The sequence below is a fragment of the Nelusetta ayraudi genome, unplaced genomic scaffold (assembly GCF_046127955.1).
Source record: "Nelusetta ayraudi isolate G7.1 ecotype Tasmania unplaced genomic scaffold, CSIRO-AGI_Nayr_v1 ptg000011l, whole genome shotgun sequence".
In the NCBI taxonomy this organism is placed as follows: Eukaryota; Metazoa; Chordata; class Actinopteri; order Tetraodontiformes; family Monacanthidae; genus Nelusetta; species Nelusetta ayraudi.
Window position 1 is genome coordinate 16,151,475 of NW_027466061.1, and position 18,729 is coordinate 16,170,203.

The 18,729-nt window shown below is 43.9% G+C and overlaps 2 protein-coding genes across 4 annotated transcripts in view; both read left to right on the forward strand.

Annotated features, from left to right (window-relative positions):
• LOC142885203 (laminin subunit alpha-3-like) overlaps positions 1-7,782 on the forward strand; it is a 51,894-nt gene extending 44,112 nt beyond the window's left edge. For 2 of the 3 annotated variants that reach the window (XM_076021442.1, XM_076021443.1), the window contains 11 exons: positions 72-202; positions 320-457; positions 573-693; positions 2,689-2,822; positions 3,293-3,473; positions 3,576-3,734; positions 3,828-3,993; positions 4,686-4,840; positions 4,936-5,029; positions 5,138-5,257; positions 6,524-7,782. In XM_076021442.1, the coding sequence (XP_075877557.1) occupies positions 72-202; positions 320-457; positions 573-693; positions 2,689-2,822; positions 3,293-3,473; positions 3,576-3,734; positions 3,828-3,993; positions 4,686-4,840; positions 4,936-5,029; positions 5,138-5,257; positions 6,524-6,666 (1,542 nt within the window). In that variant the 3' untranslated portion in view covers positions 6,667-7,782. Of the gene's footprint in view, positions 1-71; positions 203-319; positions 458-572; positions 694-1,048; positions 1,316-2,688; positions 2,823-3,292; positions 3,474-3,575; positions 3,735-3,827; positions 3,994-4,685; positions 4,841-4,935; positions 5,030-5,137; positions 5,258-6,523 lie in introns of those variants that run through there. The other variant, XM_076021444.1, reaches the window with a different exon arrangement.
• A 660-nt stretch (positions 7,783-8,442) lies between these two features.
• On the forward strand, positions 8,443-18,540 carry LOC142885205 (tetratricopeptide repeat protein 39C-like). Its single transcript, XM_076021445.1, has 14 exons — positions 8,443-8,992; positions 10,359-10,407; positions 10,814-10,942; positions 11,949-12,063; positions 12,162-12,528; positions 14,683-14,851; positions 14,979-15,072; positions 15,158-15,265; positions 15,363-15,472; positions 16,459-16,582; positions 16,681-16,778; positions 16,874-16,978; positions 17,158-17,196; positions 17,891-18,540. The coding sequence occupies exons 1-14, from the start codon at positions 8,847-8,849 to the stop codon at positions 17,978-17,980; spliced, it is 1,743 nt and encodes a 580-aa protein (XP_075877560.1). The 5' UTR covers positions 8,443-8,846; the 3' UTR covers positions 17,981-18,540.
• Positions 18,541-18,729: the final 189 nt, after the last annotated feature.

Consider the following 18,729-nt stretch of genomic DNA (forward strand, 5'->3'; position numbering starts at 1 on the left):
CCTTTCGGAACATCCCCAGCAATATTTCACCCGGGTCGGGTTTTAACGCTTTCTCTTCTGACACTTTCCAGGCAAACGGGATGAACATTGGTTTGGAAAACGGCCACGTGGTCTTCCGTTTCAACAACAAAATGTGGAAATCAAACAAACAGTATAACGATGACTTGTGGCATTATGTGACCGTGACCAAGACGTCCGGAGGGTAGGGAAAACTTCTGCGGACATGAGCGCTTGAGGCATTGAAGAAAAAAAGTCCTTAACAGAAATATAAATGTAGGGCCGAAGGACAAACAAGTAATACAAGTGTTTTTCCAAACAGGATTAAGATGATTATTGATGATGAAGACAAGGGTCAGGTCCAGAGCGGCAGCACCTCCATACCCTTCACAGGCGGCACTGGCATGTTCCTGGGAAACAACAGATTCCAGGGCTGCGTTTCCAACCTCTACACAAGACGGTGAGATCTGCTCACATTTCAGTGCACGTACAAATTGTTTTAGGTAACATTCTGCTGCGAGATGGGCAGCAATTTGCGCTCTTGGAATGCGTAGTAACAGCAGCTTGTCTCACAGGCCCAGTAACCTGTACAAAGCCGAGGACTTCAGCAATTTCCTGCCGTCCGGAGACGTCCTGCTGGATGTGTGCGCAGCTGACAGCCCTGCTCAACTCATGTTGGACCGCAGTTCTAAGAAGGTGAGTGTTTGTCTCACATTCCCACAGATTTTTTTTTTTTTTTTAAGTTAATCAGATATATGCAGTCCTAATTCTGTTGTAAGTCTCAACTTATGCAATTATCCTATCAGGTTTGTCTGAGTTGAGCTGGTACATGCAACTTTTTCTTCACACTTCCACATTTTGTTATAGTGTAATTTTCAGAAGCACAAACATAATAAATATGCATGAATTTGGCCGCCAACAAGCAGTGACCCTTAACAACATTTTACTGTTTCTCTTTTATATTTATGAAATGAAATAGCTATTTTTAGGCCATGCAGTGTTTGTCTTGTGTTGACGCTGTTTACATCTTATTTTGCTGCCTTATTTCCAGAGGTGAAGACAAAGGAGCCATAAGACCTGCTGATGCCGGCGAGAGTTTTAATATTGACATGAAAATCAGCCACTTTGCACCACAACGCCCTGCTGTTTCTGCACATGCTCATTCATCTGCACGTGTACTTCCATTAAAGACAAACGGAACAAAATAAAAGCTGCATGAACAATCCTAATAATTATAATAATTACCCACTGTGTTGTATCTCTGTCCATTCTATTTAAAGTTCAGAAAAAAAGTTGTGAATAACAAGCTTGAAATCAACTCCTGTCTCTTTTCTTTCTTTCGCACAAAGTCAGCGATGACTGAACAGTGATTCACAAGCACTCGACACTCACTAATCCAGCGTCCGGTCGAAACCGTCACGCTCCCCTTCATGCCATGATTCCAATGTTGATTACATTACATTATCCCAGTTAATCAGTAGCCATCAGCATGTTGTTTCACAATGTCAACAAGTCTATCTTTGAAATGAATCATTGTGCTCTCAACATTAATTTAGTAAGTGTAGATTTGATTTGAAATACATCAATAGATTCACGTCTTCATAATTAACTTTTACTAATTTTGTCCAATCAGAGTGAACCTTGCATGCTGGCCACGCCTCCAAACATAGTTTAATTTCCCCCTAACTCTGTATGACCCTCAGCGGTGAATTCTTGACTGCTGTGTGAGTTCATGCTGGCCTTGGTAATCTGATGGATCTGAAGCAAGATACCAAATGACACTGCATGAGATCAGCTGATGATTCAGCCCCGCATAACATCCCAGCGTAGTGGAAAAGTATGAGCTAAGACTAGCCAGTTATTGGTGCCTTTTGCACCGGGAGCCATGGCATTATAGTGTCCATGCTGTTTTAAATTGTTCACTTGTAGTGCTCAGGTGTGTCACCAACTGAAATCCTATAAACAGGCGGCAGGTATTGATGCAATTGCAATTTAAAGTTCTTAAAGTTCTCTTGTCACATTGAAACTCTAATCCTTTCATATCTAACACTGAAGAGCCTGATGCATCCCATTAAAACCGACTACTTTACTTCATCTTACATTTAGCTTAATTTTCAATTTTTTAAAAAAATCATTAGGAATAAGCTGATTATACAATTAGGGTTATACTAATGGGGTAGTAGGGTTTATTGGAGGACACTGTATACCTCTGTTTCGAATAATGCTATTATATACATATAAAAACAAAAAGAAACTGGATGTTTTCCTGCGTTGAATAAATTGGGGACATTGGCAGAGTTTTGAAATTGATTCAGCAAGTGATCCATAAAATGATCAAAACAAATAAATGGTACCAAATGATTGTACTTTTTTCTGAAAGCTGGTGAGAAAACTATGGTCTGATCCTCTCTTCAACCATTTGTTTTGTTTTCCCTGGTTATGTACATTTGGCAGCACTTGAAGTGTTCTATACAAGCAGACGTAAATAGATGAAGATGAATTTCCACACAGGGGACACTAAGGATTCCTATTCTCCTGTCGTCAACTATGAATTGTTCTTTCAGCAGCAGTGAAAGAATTCCTTGGAGTCTTCCCACAGCGGTCAAACGAGCAAACACTGGAGGGCCAAATGTGCATCCTGAGCTTAATATGTGTGTGTTTTTTTCTCGGGGTGGGTTTGTGGTGTTTTAGGAGAGCGTGATGAAACCCCTGAATGAGCGCCCACCAGCCTGCGCAGCACCGGCCCTGGTTCAACACGCTTATCGCATGTATGGTCATGCCAGCAGCCTGAGCTACGGCCTCCCACTGCAGTTCTTGCAGCCCAGGTGAGCAACTCATCCACCCTCCGGTTTCTCAACACTTGAGTAAAACTTGTGATGTACAATAGAAAAGAGATGCTAAAACAGCTTACTGGTGTGTTTTCTGCTGAGTAATAATATGGGGCTATGTTTAAAGAGTAAGTCCACTTGTTGGGAGGCTTCAGAATGTGGGTCTACCAACATCACTGTTGGTATAAGAAAGATCCGAGAACAAGTGAGACATCAGACAGCAGGGATTAAGATCAGAGTAACCTTCTCCAGATGGAATTTGCTGATGAGAGAAAAATGTCTGCAAAGCTAGCCTGATTACAATGTATTGTTTGAATAGCTCAAGTGATGCCAATGTTGCATCGAGCCTTGACAAGATTAATTAAAAAAGAAGGCAAAATATGTTTTATGCCATTGGATATAACTGCAGCTACTAAGACTGTCTCATTTAAAAATATTCATATTCTACTTCTTATTTTGATCTCCAGGCCTCACTTTTCCTTGGACGTCAGGACCCGAGCATCAGAAGGACTGCTGTTCTTCGCTGCCACCAGAGGGGGGCTCGCCCATCTTGCCTTGTACATTTCCAAAGGAAGGATCAGACTGTCTGTGGGCAGAGAGAAGGAGATCTTCAACAGGGAGAAGTACAATGATGGGAAGTGGCACTCTGTAAGTGAGCCCGTCTGTGACCAAAAAATAATAACGACACATTCCACAATATCTCGCACGTCTTCTTCACTGTCAGACACTGTGTGGTGGCTTTGCTCCTAGATCATATTTAGTTTGGAGAAGAAGAAATTCCGATTGGTTGTGGATGGGATCCGAGCGCAGGATGGTCAGCTGACACACTCCGAGCTGACATCCATGCAGTTGTTTTTGTCACCAGTGTATCTGGGTGCTGCCCCGGAGACCTTCCATAAAGAGTTAAAGGTAAGAATAATAATAATAATGATAACAACGATAATAAAACTTATACACATAGTTAAAATATTGACAAACTGATTGTTTATCTTCTTTATTTAGTCAAAGGGCCTTCCCAAGCAAAGCATCTCCGGCTGCATCCGACATTTCAAAATGAACGGCGCACCAATGCTAAATCCAATTTCAAATCACGGAGCTGGGCCCTGCTTTGAGGGACCGACGCAAAGAGGGGTTTATTTCTCAGGGAACGGAGCTCATGTCATTGTCAGTGAGTGCACACTCATCACCCCAAAAGTGTCAACTTTTGGAAATATTGTTGTACAGCCTGTGTTTCATACTCCTTTAAAAAGATAAATAAAAAACCCTTGAACGCTCCCAGTCAGTTCCAATTCACCAGTGTCATCGAAACAATTGTATATCTCTGTAGGCTGTTGTGACATTCCCAAAAATCATTTTTTCATTTACTTACTTCTTTTGCTTGCTCAGTTTTTCATACCCTGTATGGGGAAAGTTGTGAAAACCATCACTGATTCTCTGACGCATGTTAATGGCTAAGTGCGAACAGATGCTGCGAGATCCGTTCTCGTGATCCAATCACCCAAAACAGTTACAAGTGACCAAGTGAAAACAGGGCCTAAGATCACTGATACCTCTTCTATCCTGCCTCTTCTTGGCAAAGGAGGAAAAGCAATTCTAAAGCAAATCTAAAATCTGAGCGATCCGAGCGAACGCCATTTAATGGTCTGACTTCTTGATGTAAGCTACAACCTTTTGATTCAGGAGCACTGTCCCCTGCATTAGTAACTCAATTAGAGAGATCCCTTCAAGGACTTCAAGGATTTCTTTGTAGATTAGTTGCCAATCAGTTTTTTTTTCTCAAGAAAATAGACTCAATCAGATGGATCTCCTGGACATCTCCTTTCATTGCTGTCTCCTTAATGTTCTCCTGCTGTTTTTCAGACGACTCCCTTGTTGTGGGCTCCAGCTTAGAGCTGCTGTTTAACATCCGTCCTCGCCGTTCCACCGGCCTGCTACTGTATTTTGGAAACTCCAGCAGGAGCCAGTATGGACCGGAGATGGGTCACTACCTCACAGTCTACATGCTTGATGGAGAGGTGGGTCTTCTTGACGCCATGTTGCTGTTAAGAGGCCATAACGACGTACGTTGAAACTTTCCTCCTACGTGCCATCATTGTGTGTCTGTTTGCAGGTCGTGGCCCAAGCCAATAACGGAAAAGGGGAATTCATGGTGAAGGTGAAGCCAAAAGCTTCTCTCTGTGATGGAGCATTTCATAAAATATCAGGTAAAAGACAAAAATCCCTCTTTGGGACATTTTTAAAATGTTTGGCTGTTGTTTTGCATAAGCTCTCATATAAAAAATTAACTCATGTTAATTCAATGTGTCCTCCAGTAATCCAGAGGAAAAATGTTGTGCAGCTGCATGTCGACACTGTAGACAATTACAAGATTGGACCACCGTTGTCCTCGCCCAATTCCACCAAAAGCTCACTGTATGTGGGTGGCATTCCTGGTGAGTGACTTGGACCGGGGAGGGGGGTGGTGGGCTTGCTGATATCTTTCCCTGCTTAGTCACAAAACCCCTGTTGTTGTGTTTTCTGAGAGCTCCTCATGACAGCCGTGCTCTGGTCCCCTTGTTTTCCTTTGGAAGGTCCAACAAAGCATCAGCTTAGCAGGGAGCTGTTTTTGCCATATGTTGTAAACTTCGGGCTATTTATGCTACATGAATGAATGCATCATGTGATACTGCATCACTGGAGTTCAGTGAAAAGGGATGTAACAAGGGCGACACCGTGGTGCAAGGTGGTGCAGCGGTTAGCGCTGCTGCCTCATAGCAAGAAGGTTAAGGGTTCGATTCTGGGCATGGGGCCTTTCCGTGTGGAGTTTGCATGGTCTCCCTGTGTCTGCGTGGGTTCGTTCTGGGTTCTCCAGCTGAAACGTCCATGTGAGATATTTTGGGAATTCTAAATTGCCCCTTAGCGTGTGTGTGTGTGCGTGTGTGTGTGTGTGTGTGTGAAAGTGAATGGTTGTGTGTCTTTGTTTTTCTTTCAACGTGGCCCAGCGATGAACTAGTTGACTTGTCCAGGGTGTCACCTTGCCTTTGCCCTATGGCATTTGGGATAAGCTCCAACAAATCATGCAACCCCGAGTGCAGGAGGAAGCGGGTATTGAAAATGGATGAATGGGATGTAACAAAAGAACCTTTACAATGACAATTTACGATGAATGAATTCAGGCATGGGCGACACGGTGGCACAGTGGTTAGCGCTGCCGCCTCACAGCAAGAAGGTCGTGGGTTCGATTCCGGGGCCCGGACCTTGGACCTTTCTGTGTGGAGTTTGCATGTTCTCCCTGTGTCTGCGTGGGTTCTCTCCGGGTTCTCCGGCTTCCTCCCACACTCCAAAAACATGCATGTGAGGTCAATTGAACATTCTAAATTGTCCGTAGGTGTGCATGTGAGTGTGAATGGTTGTTTGTCTCTATGTGGCCCTGCGATGAACTGGCGACTTGTCCAGGGTGTCCCCTGCCTTCGCCCTAAGACGGCTGGGATAGGCTCCAGCAGACCCCCGTGACCCTGACCTCGGGACTAAGCGGGTATGGAAAATGGATGGATGGAATTCAGGCATGACATCTGATGTCAAATATAAACTGAAGGGCGAGTGTCTTCATCACCCTGACCTTATGGAACTAGAACCCAAAGATAATATTAAACAAAAATGACAGAAGTCAATGTGTCACAACACAACAATGACACAACCTTGTCCCGCTTGCACTGCAGAGACGACGATGCAAACGGCGCTTCCTGTCACGTCGGCCTTTGTCGGATGCATCCAGGACATGACAGTCAACAGCCAACCAGTCTCGTTCGACAAGCTTCCCACCGTGTTCGGTGCCATCAACGTCAGAGAGTGTCCAGACTGAAAGAGGAGCGTCTCACTGCGTCGTCATTGTTCAAAGTGAAAATAAATAAATGAATAAAAAAATGAAAGAGTAATCCACGGGACCACGTCCACTGCCGACCATGTGCAATCAGTTACCAAGACAGAGAATGTGTTTGTGTGAAAGAAAGCACAGTGAGGTAGTGTGTTTTTAAGCATGTGCACGCGAGAATGTGGGTGAAAAACACAGATGTGGGCAGCGGCATACAGGTCTGTGCAGTAACATCAGCTGTTGACATCCAACCAGTTCACCACAAGGCACATTTATTGCCATTTCAGATCAGATGCATCTGAGCAGGCTTGTGATTGGCTGGAGTTACAGCGCAAGCAAATCTGCCGCACTTTAGGAAAACAAAGATGCCTTTTGTGACGGTGCTTCACATGTTTGATTTTCTTTGTTGTTTGTTCATATTATAATTCATTTTACACCCACGGAGCTCAGTACACTGGTGTCAAAGAAGCCTGTCAGTTTTGTGGTGACGTCACAAAAGTCTGGATTTAGACGGGGTAGTATGCAGCTTGAACACCACAAGACATGCGATGAATAAAAACAAAATATCATAGTGCAGTTATTCTAAATCCTTTTTGCATTCCTTTTGTAATTTATCAAAATGTTATTTAATGTACTGAGTTTTATGTACTGTACTAGCATATGTTTGGTTCCTCACAAACAAGTTTAAAGTAAAAACATTTATATGGTCCATTTTCACATTGTTTACTTAATTGTTTTGAACTTTTATGGAAAAACGTGCATGATTGGACAGTTTCTGATGCGCATTCCTGTCTTGTGACCATTAAACTGTAACATGTTCAGGTATTTTTTTCTAAATAAATAAAAAAATCCTAGTGCCATATAGAGTGACTATTGTCATGGAGGCATCTCAAGTTATATATTTTGAAATGTGTCCGTCCCCCCTCCCCCCAGGATTAATTGTTGAATTTTACTCAACAAAAATATGTATATTATATATTGATTGTAAGATTAAAGCAATACCATTGTTTATTTTTCTTAATCTGCATGCATCTATACTATATGTGTGATCAAAATCCCACTTGTTGGCTTTTTTAAGTATTGTACATAAACTTTGTTGCCACATTTTTTGTTGTGAAGCAGTATCTAATTATTTTTTTATTAGATCTAAGCAAAAACATTTCAGATATATACTTTAAACGTCCATGCACTAGTTTTCTACACTAAAAAGTCAATCATCAATTAGAACATCTGGGACAATAATAAATAAATAAATAAATAACAATTAACTGATTCAATTTTGTTAACTTTTTTTTTTTTTTTTTTTTTTTTTTTAACATAACAGCATGTTGTTGCTATCATTTCAAAATTAAAATCTAAATTTTAGTATGCTATAGAACAAAAAGTTACATATGTACACATGTAATAGCTACAATGGGAACGTCTGTTAAAAAAAAACCAACCGGCTTTAGAATGAGTATTTTTGTGACTTCCGATCACCGAACCCGACATAATATGGCCGCCGCAGGACTCGACATTTTTGTGCGTGGCGGGGTGTCTGGTCGACCTATTCAACTCAGAAAAACGCAGAAATATCGCTGCATCCACTTGCCAAGTGCGGGGCGTTTTATTTCGTGCTTTAGAAATCACTGGCGCATTTTAATGGACGTGGCTTTCAACACCATAGCTCAAATCAAGAGTAGTCAACCAATTGAACATTTACTTTATTAATATGAGTTTTAATTAATTTTGTTTCCCTCCGTTGTCAGGCATAGACTGGGCGGGCAACGGACACTGGTTGCGGCAGTTCTTCAAACAGCGGAAGTTTCTTTTCAACTGCTGTGGTTTAATTCGAAATGTAAAAGCCGAGATGTCCGACCGCCGTGAACGCCACAATGTTTGCTGTCTGCTGCACGCAGGAAGTGGATCCACCGGCCATCAGGCGGCAGAATACGGACTAGCGACGCCTCCTGTTTGTGCTCCGGGAACACTGGTCATCACGGATTCACGTTTAATATCGCGGTTGTCAGTCGTCATCGTCTCGTCTTTTCCAAAGCTACGACTATGACCGAGCTTACGGATAACATCCGCACTTCCGGCTGAGACTCTTCTCCCGGAAAAGTCACTCAACGCAGCGCACGTCTCCTCCCCGCCGTCCCCAGAACCTCGCCTCCGGTGTCGGCTTGGTCTAAATGGCGGAGCCGACAGAACCGGCCTCAGGGAGCGCGCAGGACGAGACCAGAGAGCCCATCAACGACGCAGAGTTGGCACTTAGAGGCATCAACATGCTGCTCAACAATGGATTCAGGGAGAGCGACGAGCTCTTCAGGACGTACAGGTGTGTGTGTGTGTGTGTGTGTGTGTGTGTGTGTGTGTGTGTGTGTGTGTGACCCCCCCCCCCCTCGTCTCCGCGAGGGCTTCGTGCAACTGTTTATTTTAGGGAAGTTTTTTTTTTTTTGAATGATGCTGATTTCGCAATAATAGAAGAAGAAGAAAAAAAAACCCCGTCTTCAACATTACGAACACACTTTTACAGTGTAAGCAACATATGATCAGATCACAAGCTAGCTGCAACTTGCCAGAACCCCCTGAGCGAGGAGTGTACAGAGTGTGACTCCTGAGTGTCAACTTTACCATATCATCACGATTATAAGATCTTTATTCTTCATTCCAGACTCCGGTGAAGCAGCCTCGAACTAAATCACAAAAACCCATCTGGATCTCCAGAAATCAGCACAGTTTGGCCCGCTGTTTACTGCACCCAGCAAAAACAATGAATCTTGTTCCCCGCTTTAACTTGTATTACACCCACTATCTCTATATTTTTATAATTAGAGCTGAAACTGGACTTTCCAGGATTACTGTTACTGTTTGAGCACATTGGGGAAGTAAAATGAGCAAACTGTGAGATATAGCAGTTCAATGACACTGTTAGTAGCAGCAGCAGCTGCGTCTGTCTTTATGTGTAGTGACAGAGTGATAGAACTCCTGGAAACATCAAGTCACTCCTGTCGGGCCGCCTCACCTCCTCGTGCTAACCTGTATTTCCTTTACCTTGACGGGCTTCGTGACCTTCTCTTTATTAAAGCCTGTTGACTATCAGGTATCACTTCCTGCAATACAGCCACCAGCTCTTAAGAACTTCCTTTTTTGAACTAACACCCTCAGGTCAGTCGGCCGCCTCACTGATGGCAGGATTTCCACACACACACACACACACACACACACACACACACACACACACACACACACACACACACACACACACACACACACACAGACACTAATAATCTCACTGCCATGTTGCTGTTAGTGCTGATTACCTCTAGCAGAGGGTTTGTGCTTTCAACCTGACTGTCGATGTCACAGAAGGGCAACCCCGCAGGAGTCTGGCCCCCTGCTGGCCACTCAAAGGTCATCCCCTTTCACTAATTGCGATGAGCGTTGTGTGTCTTCTCGCTTTGATTGCAGTGGGGACAAAGTCAGTGGTTGAGATGACTTGACCTGAAGAATAGAAACACGATGAAGGAGCCGCTCCACCGGGTTCCAGTGGAACAAACAGCCATGCAAAACAGGCTGAACAAATGTTGTTTTTTTTCTCACGCCACCCCTGAGCTCTTTTACTACACTGAAATGATGGCACCTGTGTGTAGTTGCATCCTTTATTCCATTTGACCTGTTGTTTCCCTTTGTTTGTTGTTCAGGAACCACAGTCCCCTGATGAGCTTTGGAGCCAGTTTTGTCAGTTTTCTGGTGAGTAAACTGTTTCTACCTTTGCTTTTCAGTACAGCGACTGTTCAAATATCTTGACAAAGTCCCGCTGCATCACGCTGAGGTCGGAGGATTTCAACAAAGCCCATATTTGTATTTCCTGTGTTGCAGGAGTGACAGGCTTGTTGGACGACGATGTCATGAATTAGGCACTTTCCTCTAAGGCTTTTATAAGCCAGAAATGCTCAAAAGGGAGCATGAACTCTCAAGGCCACAGTTGACATTAGCAAGCAGAGAGAAAAATCTTCTATCGTCTTTAAACCAAAAACAACAACATTCATTTCACACAGTCTTCTATCTTTTCCTGTGTAATTAACAGGTTTAAAACGGTCTGTCTGACAAATTATTCTGCTTTTGCCTCTGACTTTTTTCCATTTTCTGACCACAGAATGCCATGATGACGTTTGAAGAGGAGAAGATGCAGATGGCCTCGGAGGACCTCAAAGCTACCGAGCGACTGTGCGAGAGTGAAAACGCCGGCGTCATTGAGACCATCAAGAACAAGATCAAGAGAAGCGTGAGTAGCCTCCATCAATAAGAAGGCAACCTTGCCCAGACAGGGAGAATGAGAAAGGCTGCTGTGAGAGTCCACGGCAAACTGCATAAACAAATGTAGCCCACGTGATGACACCACTGGGTTTATTCCTCTTTGTTTGTCAATTGGAAGTTTGCAAAACAGCTTGTTGCTCACCGCCACCCTCTGAATTGCTTTGTCTACGCACGCAAGCGTGCTGGGCACACAACAAAGTTATTGTTGTAATGTGCTAAGCGTGAAGGACATTTACAGTTCAATTCAATTCAAATTCTTTATTTTATTCATTTGTAAAAGAAAAGAGCAATTTAATATGTATATATATATATATATATATATATATATATATATATACATATATATACATATATATATATATGTATATATATATATGTGTATATATATATATATATATATATATATATATGTATATATATATATATATATATATATGTATATATATATATATGTATATATATATATATGTATATATATATATACATATATATATATATATGTATATATGTATATATATATATATATATATATATATATAAAGAACATTCCTAGAATGACAGTGAACAGAATGAAGAATAATTTCATTTAATCTGCACCCTTCTACCAAGAACTTAATTTACAAAAAGATGTAAACTGAAAGAGCAGCAAAAAAACCCCCCACAAGATAAGATTAGATAGCTGAAGACCAAGACAGTCACATTCATTTTTACATTTTACATTTCACATGTTACAGTTTAGTGAATAACATTCTGACAACAACAAAAGCTGTTTATGCTTTTCATGAAATGGGGCAATTAACATCTTTCATTATGTTTCCTAAATAAATACAAGAATAAAGACATAAGTCAGGTGTGTGTGTGTGTGTGTGTGTGTGTGTGTGTGTGTGTGTGTGTGTGTGTGTGTGTGTGTGTGTGTGTGTGTGTGTGTGTGTGTGTGTGTGTGTGTGTGTGTGTGTGTGTGTGTGTGTGTTCAGATGGACTCTGACAGGTCGGGGGTGGCTGCGGTGGACAGGCTGCAGAGGCAGATCATCATCGCCGACTGCCAGGTGTACCTGGCGGTGCTGTCCTTCATCAAACAGGAGCTGTCGTGTAAGCTCCTCCCAGCGTCCGTCAACCATCCAGAGCGCAGGTACATGTTGATGCATGTTATACAGCACCTGTAATTGTTTTTCTCAATCTGTGGACAGCATACATCAAAGGGGGCTGGACCCTCCGCAAAGCCTGGAAGATGTACAACAAGTGTTACAGCGACATCACTCACCTGCAGGAGGGCTGCAGGAGAAGAGCGTCTCAGCAGCAGGCCACGCCCACTCCCAGTCCGCCCTCCTCGGACGCGTCGTCTCGGAGGCCGGAGCCCGTCAGCTCCGAGGCGCTGGACCGGCTCAAGGGCTCGGTCAGCTTCGGCTACGGCCTCTTCCACCTCTGCATCTCCATGGTGCCGCCGCACCTGCTGAAGATCGTCAACCTGCTGGGGTTCCCCGGCGACCGCGGCCAAGGCCTGGCGGCGCTGGCGTACGCCAGCCAGAGTAAAGACATGAAGGCGCCCTTAGCGACGTGAGTACGTCAGTGAGTCCCTGCAGCTTCCAACAGTCGATGACAGCTGCAGTCGCGCTCGTTCATCACCATCTCACCGCTGGAAGATGCCATCACATTCACCAGCGCTCGCAAGCTTGGGGTGACTGACTGGTTTCTGCAAGTCAACTCCATTGTAAGCAGCTGTATGAAACAAGGCTCTTAAATGCTCTGCCATCTTTAGCAGTCACTGAAGATGTGCTGAACAATTATGGCAACATTTTACAGTTTGATGAAAGTTGAGAATTCCAAGTGTGCAAAATTCTATGTCAACACAATAGATGTAGACTAAGTATAAAGTAGTTTGTTTACAGCTAAGTGTGATTATAATACAAAGTTTTGTTTTAGAAGTGTTTAATTGTTAAGCAATTTGAGAGCATTTGTAATGACGGCAGCGTATTGCACACTTGATATTCATTCTTTAAAATAACCTTCAATCAGACATTCAAGGCAACAAGTGTCAGAAGCCATCCCATAATGTGTTCAGCACATCCTGATTGACTTCATGCACTAGTAATGTTCTCGGAGCATTCCAGTAGATTATTCCATGAAGCTGGTTACAATGGAGTTCAATGCAGAAATGAGTCGGTGACTTTTGAACAGTCATGTATGCACTTTTCAAGGGTCTTACTGTGAAAAACAGACTTTTTCAGCTCTTTAACTCTTTGTGTGTTGTAGACATGACAACTAACACACCAAGGGGTAGTTCCTCAAAAAAGGGCGCGCAGTGCTAAAATGCGGCGCATTTTGCGGCGGGATTGCGCCCGCAATCTGCGCCACAGTTGCGGGTATCCACAAAGGTTTTTGCGCTAATGACATGCAGGCGCAAACACGCCCACGAATGCGGCACCTGAAACAGGTGCGAATGTTGCGGTCTGGCAACCTGAGAGCAGTTTGTGCCAAAGGTTGTTGGTGAGTGCGTGTGTTTGACAGTGAAACTCTGCTGGGATAAAAAGCGCTCCTGTGAGCGCCTGGCATTACGATGCAAGACGCGTTAGTCACCAACACCTGAGGACCATTTGTATTTTTCATAGCCGATCTAAAATATTGGCATATATACTGTAGTCAATGCCGATCTATATATCAGATTTGGGGAGCCATATATATATTCCAGGCTTTTCAGAGAGCAAAGTTTCACTCAGAAGCCAGAAACACTTTGACAGACAGAAGCTGCGCCTGGTTTTGAGTGGCGGTGTTTGCGTCTGTCAAACTGCGTGCGGACACGAGCGCAAACTCTTTCTGGATCTGCCGCTGTTTGAATGAGGCATATTTACATAGAAGGGGGTGTGTCCTTTTGCGCGCAATGACTCATTTCAATACATTCTGATTTTCACATTTGCGTCCACTCTGTGAATCGGAATCACCGTTACACGGATTTTCTGGTGCAAAAGCCGCGCAATCGCTTTGTGGATCCACCCCCCAAGTACAAAACTGACAACTTGTACATTTCTAGATGGTTCGGCTTTTCCCGAACTACTGCACTGAAACGAGTCATTGGGATTTTGCTCAGCTTTCTTTTCATTTTTTTTTTTTTTTTTATGTGTCCAGGGTGCCACCGCTTGAGAGCTGGCTGGTAGCTCTAACAGCTAGTGGCTGGCCAATCACAAGGGAGTTAGGTGTTCCAAGGTGGATCCTCATATGGAGAGAAATAATTGTTTTGTGCTACCTGTAGAGTTCAAACTAGGAGTTTTTTGACCAAACAAACCATTTTTCATGTTTGGAAGTCGCCCACCAAAATGATTTTATTCAATCTAGAAATCTCCATGGTAGGGCTCCTTTAAAAACAACAAACTTAATTTCAACCCTGACCATCTGTAAAATTCTTGACTTTGGACCTTCCACATATTTAGTTGGTGGGCATGGGCCAGGCACAGAGAGCAGACTGAAGGGAGAGGCATCAGTGAAGTGTAAATTCCCTTTGTGACATCACATAGGGGTGATTTCTAGAACTGTTTTAACTACAGCCTTAACAAATGAAAGGATGAACTTTATTAATGTTTGGGGAGTTTGTTCCAGATCATTTAAAACCTCTAAAGACAAACCTTTGGGCATTTAAAAAAAAACAACAACCAAAACTAGTAGGAAGTTGTCTTCCATTTCCACCTCTTCTTACAGCGTTCTGTGCTTTTCCCACAGCCTGGCCCTCTTGTGGTATCACACGGTGGTGCAGCCTTTCTTCGCCCTGGATGGCGCAGACACTGAGGCGGGCCTGGCGGAGGCCAAGTCCATCCTCAAACAAAGGGAGACTGTCTACCCAAACTCCTCCCTCTTCATGTTCTTCAAGGGCCGAGTCCAGCGCCTGGAGGTGAACACATGCCAAGACCAGACCTTTGTATCCGTGTGCCTCGTGCCCCTGACTGGGTTAAGCCCACTATTGTGTCTCACAGACACACACACACACACGGACTCACTGTGAACCTTTCCCCTCACAGTGCCAGATCAGCAGTGCCTTGAAGTCGTTCCGTGATGCCTTGGATTTGGCCTCGGACCAGAGGGAGATTCAGCACGTGTGTTTATACGAAATAGGTAATGGTCACCGCTCCTCACATCCCAAACCACACTAACCGGCCCTGAGTCCTTGCCCTTTCATCTAAAGCGCCGCTTCTTTCAGGGTGGTGCAGCATGATAGAGCTCAACTACCGGGAGGCGTTCAGGGCTTTCGAGCGGCTGAAGACGGAGTCGCGCTGGTCGCAGTGCTACTACGCCTACCTCACAGGAGGTGACGACGCTTCTGTTGTGGCGGAATTGGGTTGTGCGCATCTGTCTTGGCTGCTCATCCCAACGTGTTGTGCCTTGTGCGTCTTTGTGTTGCGCAGTGTGCCAGGGAGCCACAGGTGACCTGGAGGGAGCCGTCTCTGTTTTTAAGGACGTGCAAAGACTTTTCAAACGCAAGAACAATCAGATAGAGCTCTTCTCCAACAAGAGGGTGAGTGTGACCATGCGGCTAAATGGATTGTGGCTTTGAGGCAATGATGGGCAAACCTTTTGACTGGTGTGGTCACAATGGGTTCTAAAATTTGACAGAGGGGCTGGAGCAGATGGATGGAGTGTTTTGGTGACTCATCTCATAGGAGGAAAAATCTATCATGGGATATGTACAAAACGTGATTTCATGTCAATTGAAAAGGAACAAAAGCAAAGTTACAACAAAATATCTCTTTGAATCCCTCTTTGTTGAAGTGACTCTTTAAACACAACTGAATGAAATGAAATAGTTTTTCTTTGCGAGCGCTAACAGTGACTGCTATTTAAAAGCAATTTAGAGTTATATTATTCTTCAGGGTCAGGATATCATCATCATCACTGTGGCAGAAAGCGCAAGAAAGCAGGGAAACTAAAACATGAAGAAGGTTTCTCACTATAGTTGCAAGTTCAGTCAAAGAGTTTAACGGGCCACATGTTAAACTGTGGCCCGTTTTTTAAGGGAAAAAAAATACAGGTATTAACAGTCTCTACATGTACCTACACAATCGAATCCCTTTCTGTTTTTTAATAACACTATTCTGCATTCTGATCTAGACGTCTCCGTGGCTCAGTACACAGTAATGCAGTAATGCAGTCTGTATGTTGCCTCCTGCTCCTCTGCCAAGCTGCACTCGTCTTTGCTCCTGCTGTGAACCCTCGCCACAACCTGCCTCTGCATGATAATAGTGATTTCAAGCCATTTTGTATGCGGCTGTGTATGACGACACACAACTGGTGCAGCGGGCGGCTGCTCTGTCACACAACTGCCGTCAAACCTCAGTGCTCAATGGCCGTCGGCTGACACGCCATTCTCAGCGAACCCCACACAGCTCGATAGGGAATAAAGCTGAACTGGCAGGACAGTGTTGACTCGATTCAGCACATCTGATCCAAATCAGATGTGCACGCAAACATACCAACTGATGCACTGTGCTGACGTCCCATCAGGCCGAGAAGCTGCGCAGCTCCAGTCTGTCCCAGGAACTCTGCATCCTGTCGGTGATCGAGATCCTCTACCTGTGGAAAGCTCTGCCCAACTGCTCGGCCAGCAAGCTGCAGTCCATGACGCAAGGTAGCCGCACTTTAAACCAGCTCTGATCGCTACGAAACACAACCATGCGTCGTTATTGTTGCACCAGGCGTCATTCACTGGTTCGCTTCCCTCTGCAGTCCTGCTGGGGATCGACGACGCCTCCAGTTCAGGCCTGAAGTATCTGCTGCTCGGTGCCATTCACAAATGTCTGCTCAATACCAAAGAGGCCATCCAGGTATTCCCCCTGGACCCAGATATAATGCGCACAATGAGGCCTTTTTGTTGTGCTGATGCGCCTGGGACTGACTTGTGTTCCTGCTTGGTCCGCAGTGTTTCCACCTGGCAGCCAGGGACGAGCTGGGCCGCCTCAGTAACTCCTACGTGCAGCCGTATTCCTGCTACGAACTGGGCTGCGTGCTGCTCAACACCCCAGAGGCAAGTCGTGGTGTGTGTGTGTGTGTGTGTGTGTGTGTGTGTGTGTGTGTGTGTGTGTGTGTGTGTGTGTGTGTGTGTGTGTGTGTGTGTGTTTCATGAGAAAGACACCTCCCTCCCCCACTCCCTTTCCTCACTGGTTTAAAAGTCCCCCAGTCTAAATCTATTATTATGTCTTTCAGTCTGCAGGGAGGGCCAGGATGCTGATGCTTCAGGCCAAGGTAAGAATTTGGCTGGACCGCCGGGGCACTGATGGCTTTCATGAGTATTGCCGGGACCTTCAGGTGGTTTATTCTTAGGATAACATGTTTCTCGGTCAATCTACTGATTACATACTTGAAGAACCCTGTCCATGACTGAATGGAGGCTTTTGACCCAGATAATAAATCCTAAAAAAACACTTCACCTTTAGTAGAAACGACCTTCATGGCCTCCTTGGAAATAATCAGGGCCTGGATCTAGACAAGATGTTGACAAAAATCAAAGCTAATCTCACTCTGAGGACTAAAGGTTACATCATTTCCTGATGCTCATTTTTAAATAAAAATGCTGACCATGAACCATATTCATTTTCAGATCAGAGATTTGTTCAACAAATCCTTTTCTCATAATGTTGTTTTGATCAAATGGATAAAAGAATATTAGGATACTATTAGATAAGGCAATATCTCAGCCATGTGCACTCTGTATTTGGGGATCAACCACTGTTAAACCTCCAAGTTTAACCACTCGGTCAGAGTGAACATTTGGGGGCACCATGTGCTGCATCACAGCTGACTGTGACGCAGACGAAGCTCTTGGCTTCTGCTGCTGCTCTGCATACAGAGGGTGTATTGATCGGCCACAGCCTGCTCACTGTGAAGATTGTTGACGCGCTGTTATCTCATCTCCCCCTCCCCCAATTGGCTTTTGCAGGAGGACTTTGCGGGCTACGACTTTGAGAACAGACTCCACGTTCGCATTCACTCAGCTCTTGCCTCCATGAAGGCCGACGCTCAGCCTTGAACTCTGTAGCTGCACTTCAGGAAGAACTGGAAAATGTACTTTTGAGAGGCCTCGACGCCCTTCTTGTTTACCCCTTCAACACTGTAAAGAATTATTTATTTTTTATTTTGTGAGCTGCTCTTTTTATTTTGAAATGATTCTAGAATTCTTTTGGTCTCTGTTCCATAAAAATGTTTTAGTTATTTTTCTAAACTCTTAACTTAAATACTGGAATCTGTTTTGATCTAAATCAAATTTTTATTTCTTCAGTTCTTTCTCTCACCGAGAAGCGCTTTTGTTCCTCACTGAGTCCGGTCAAGCAGTTTACTCATTAAGAATTAATTGATGGAATAATTAAAAGGAATCATTTATATGTGACTTTGAGAAGCCTTTGTTCTTTCCACCCGGGGATCCTTGGCTGACTTTGGCATTTGTGCTGGAAAGTCTTTACTAACAAAGCTTGGCACAAGTCACACTTTTTCTAAGATGAACGTTTTTATCAGTGTAAACGTTCTGTCAATGGGCCCTCTGAACATGTCATCTATCTTTATGATAATAAATTCACCCTTTTTAAAATTGGATTTCGTTTTATGCTCTTAATCTTTTCAGCTATGCCATCCAAAATTATCAATGAGACTTTCACAGTGATTAATGAGTTCACTGAGGAATCAGCAGTAAATTACACTCAGCCGATTACAGAGGCAGAATCATCAGTTACAGGAAAGAACTGAGTGAAGAAGAAAGAAGAAGAAGAAATGAGCTTCAAGCCA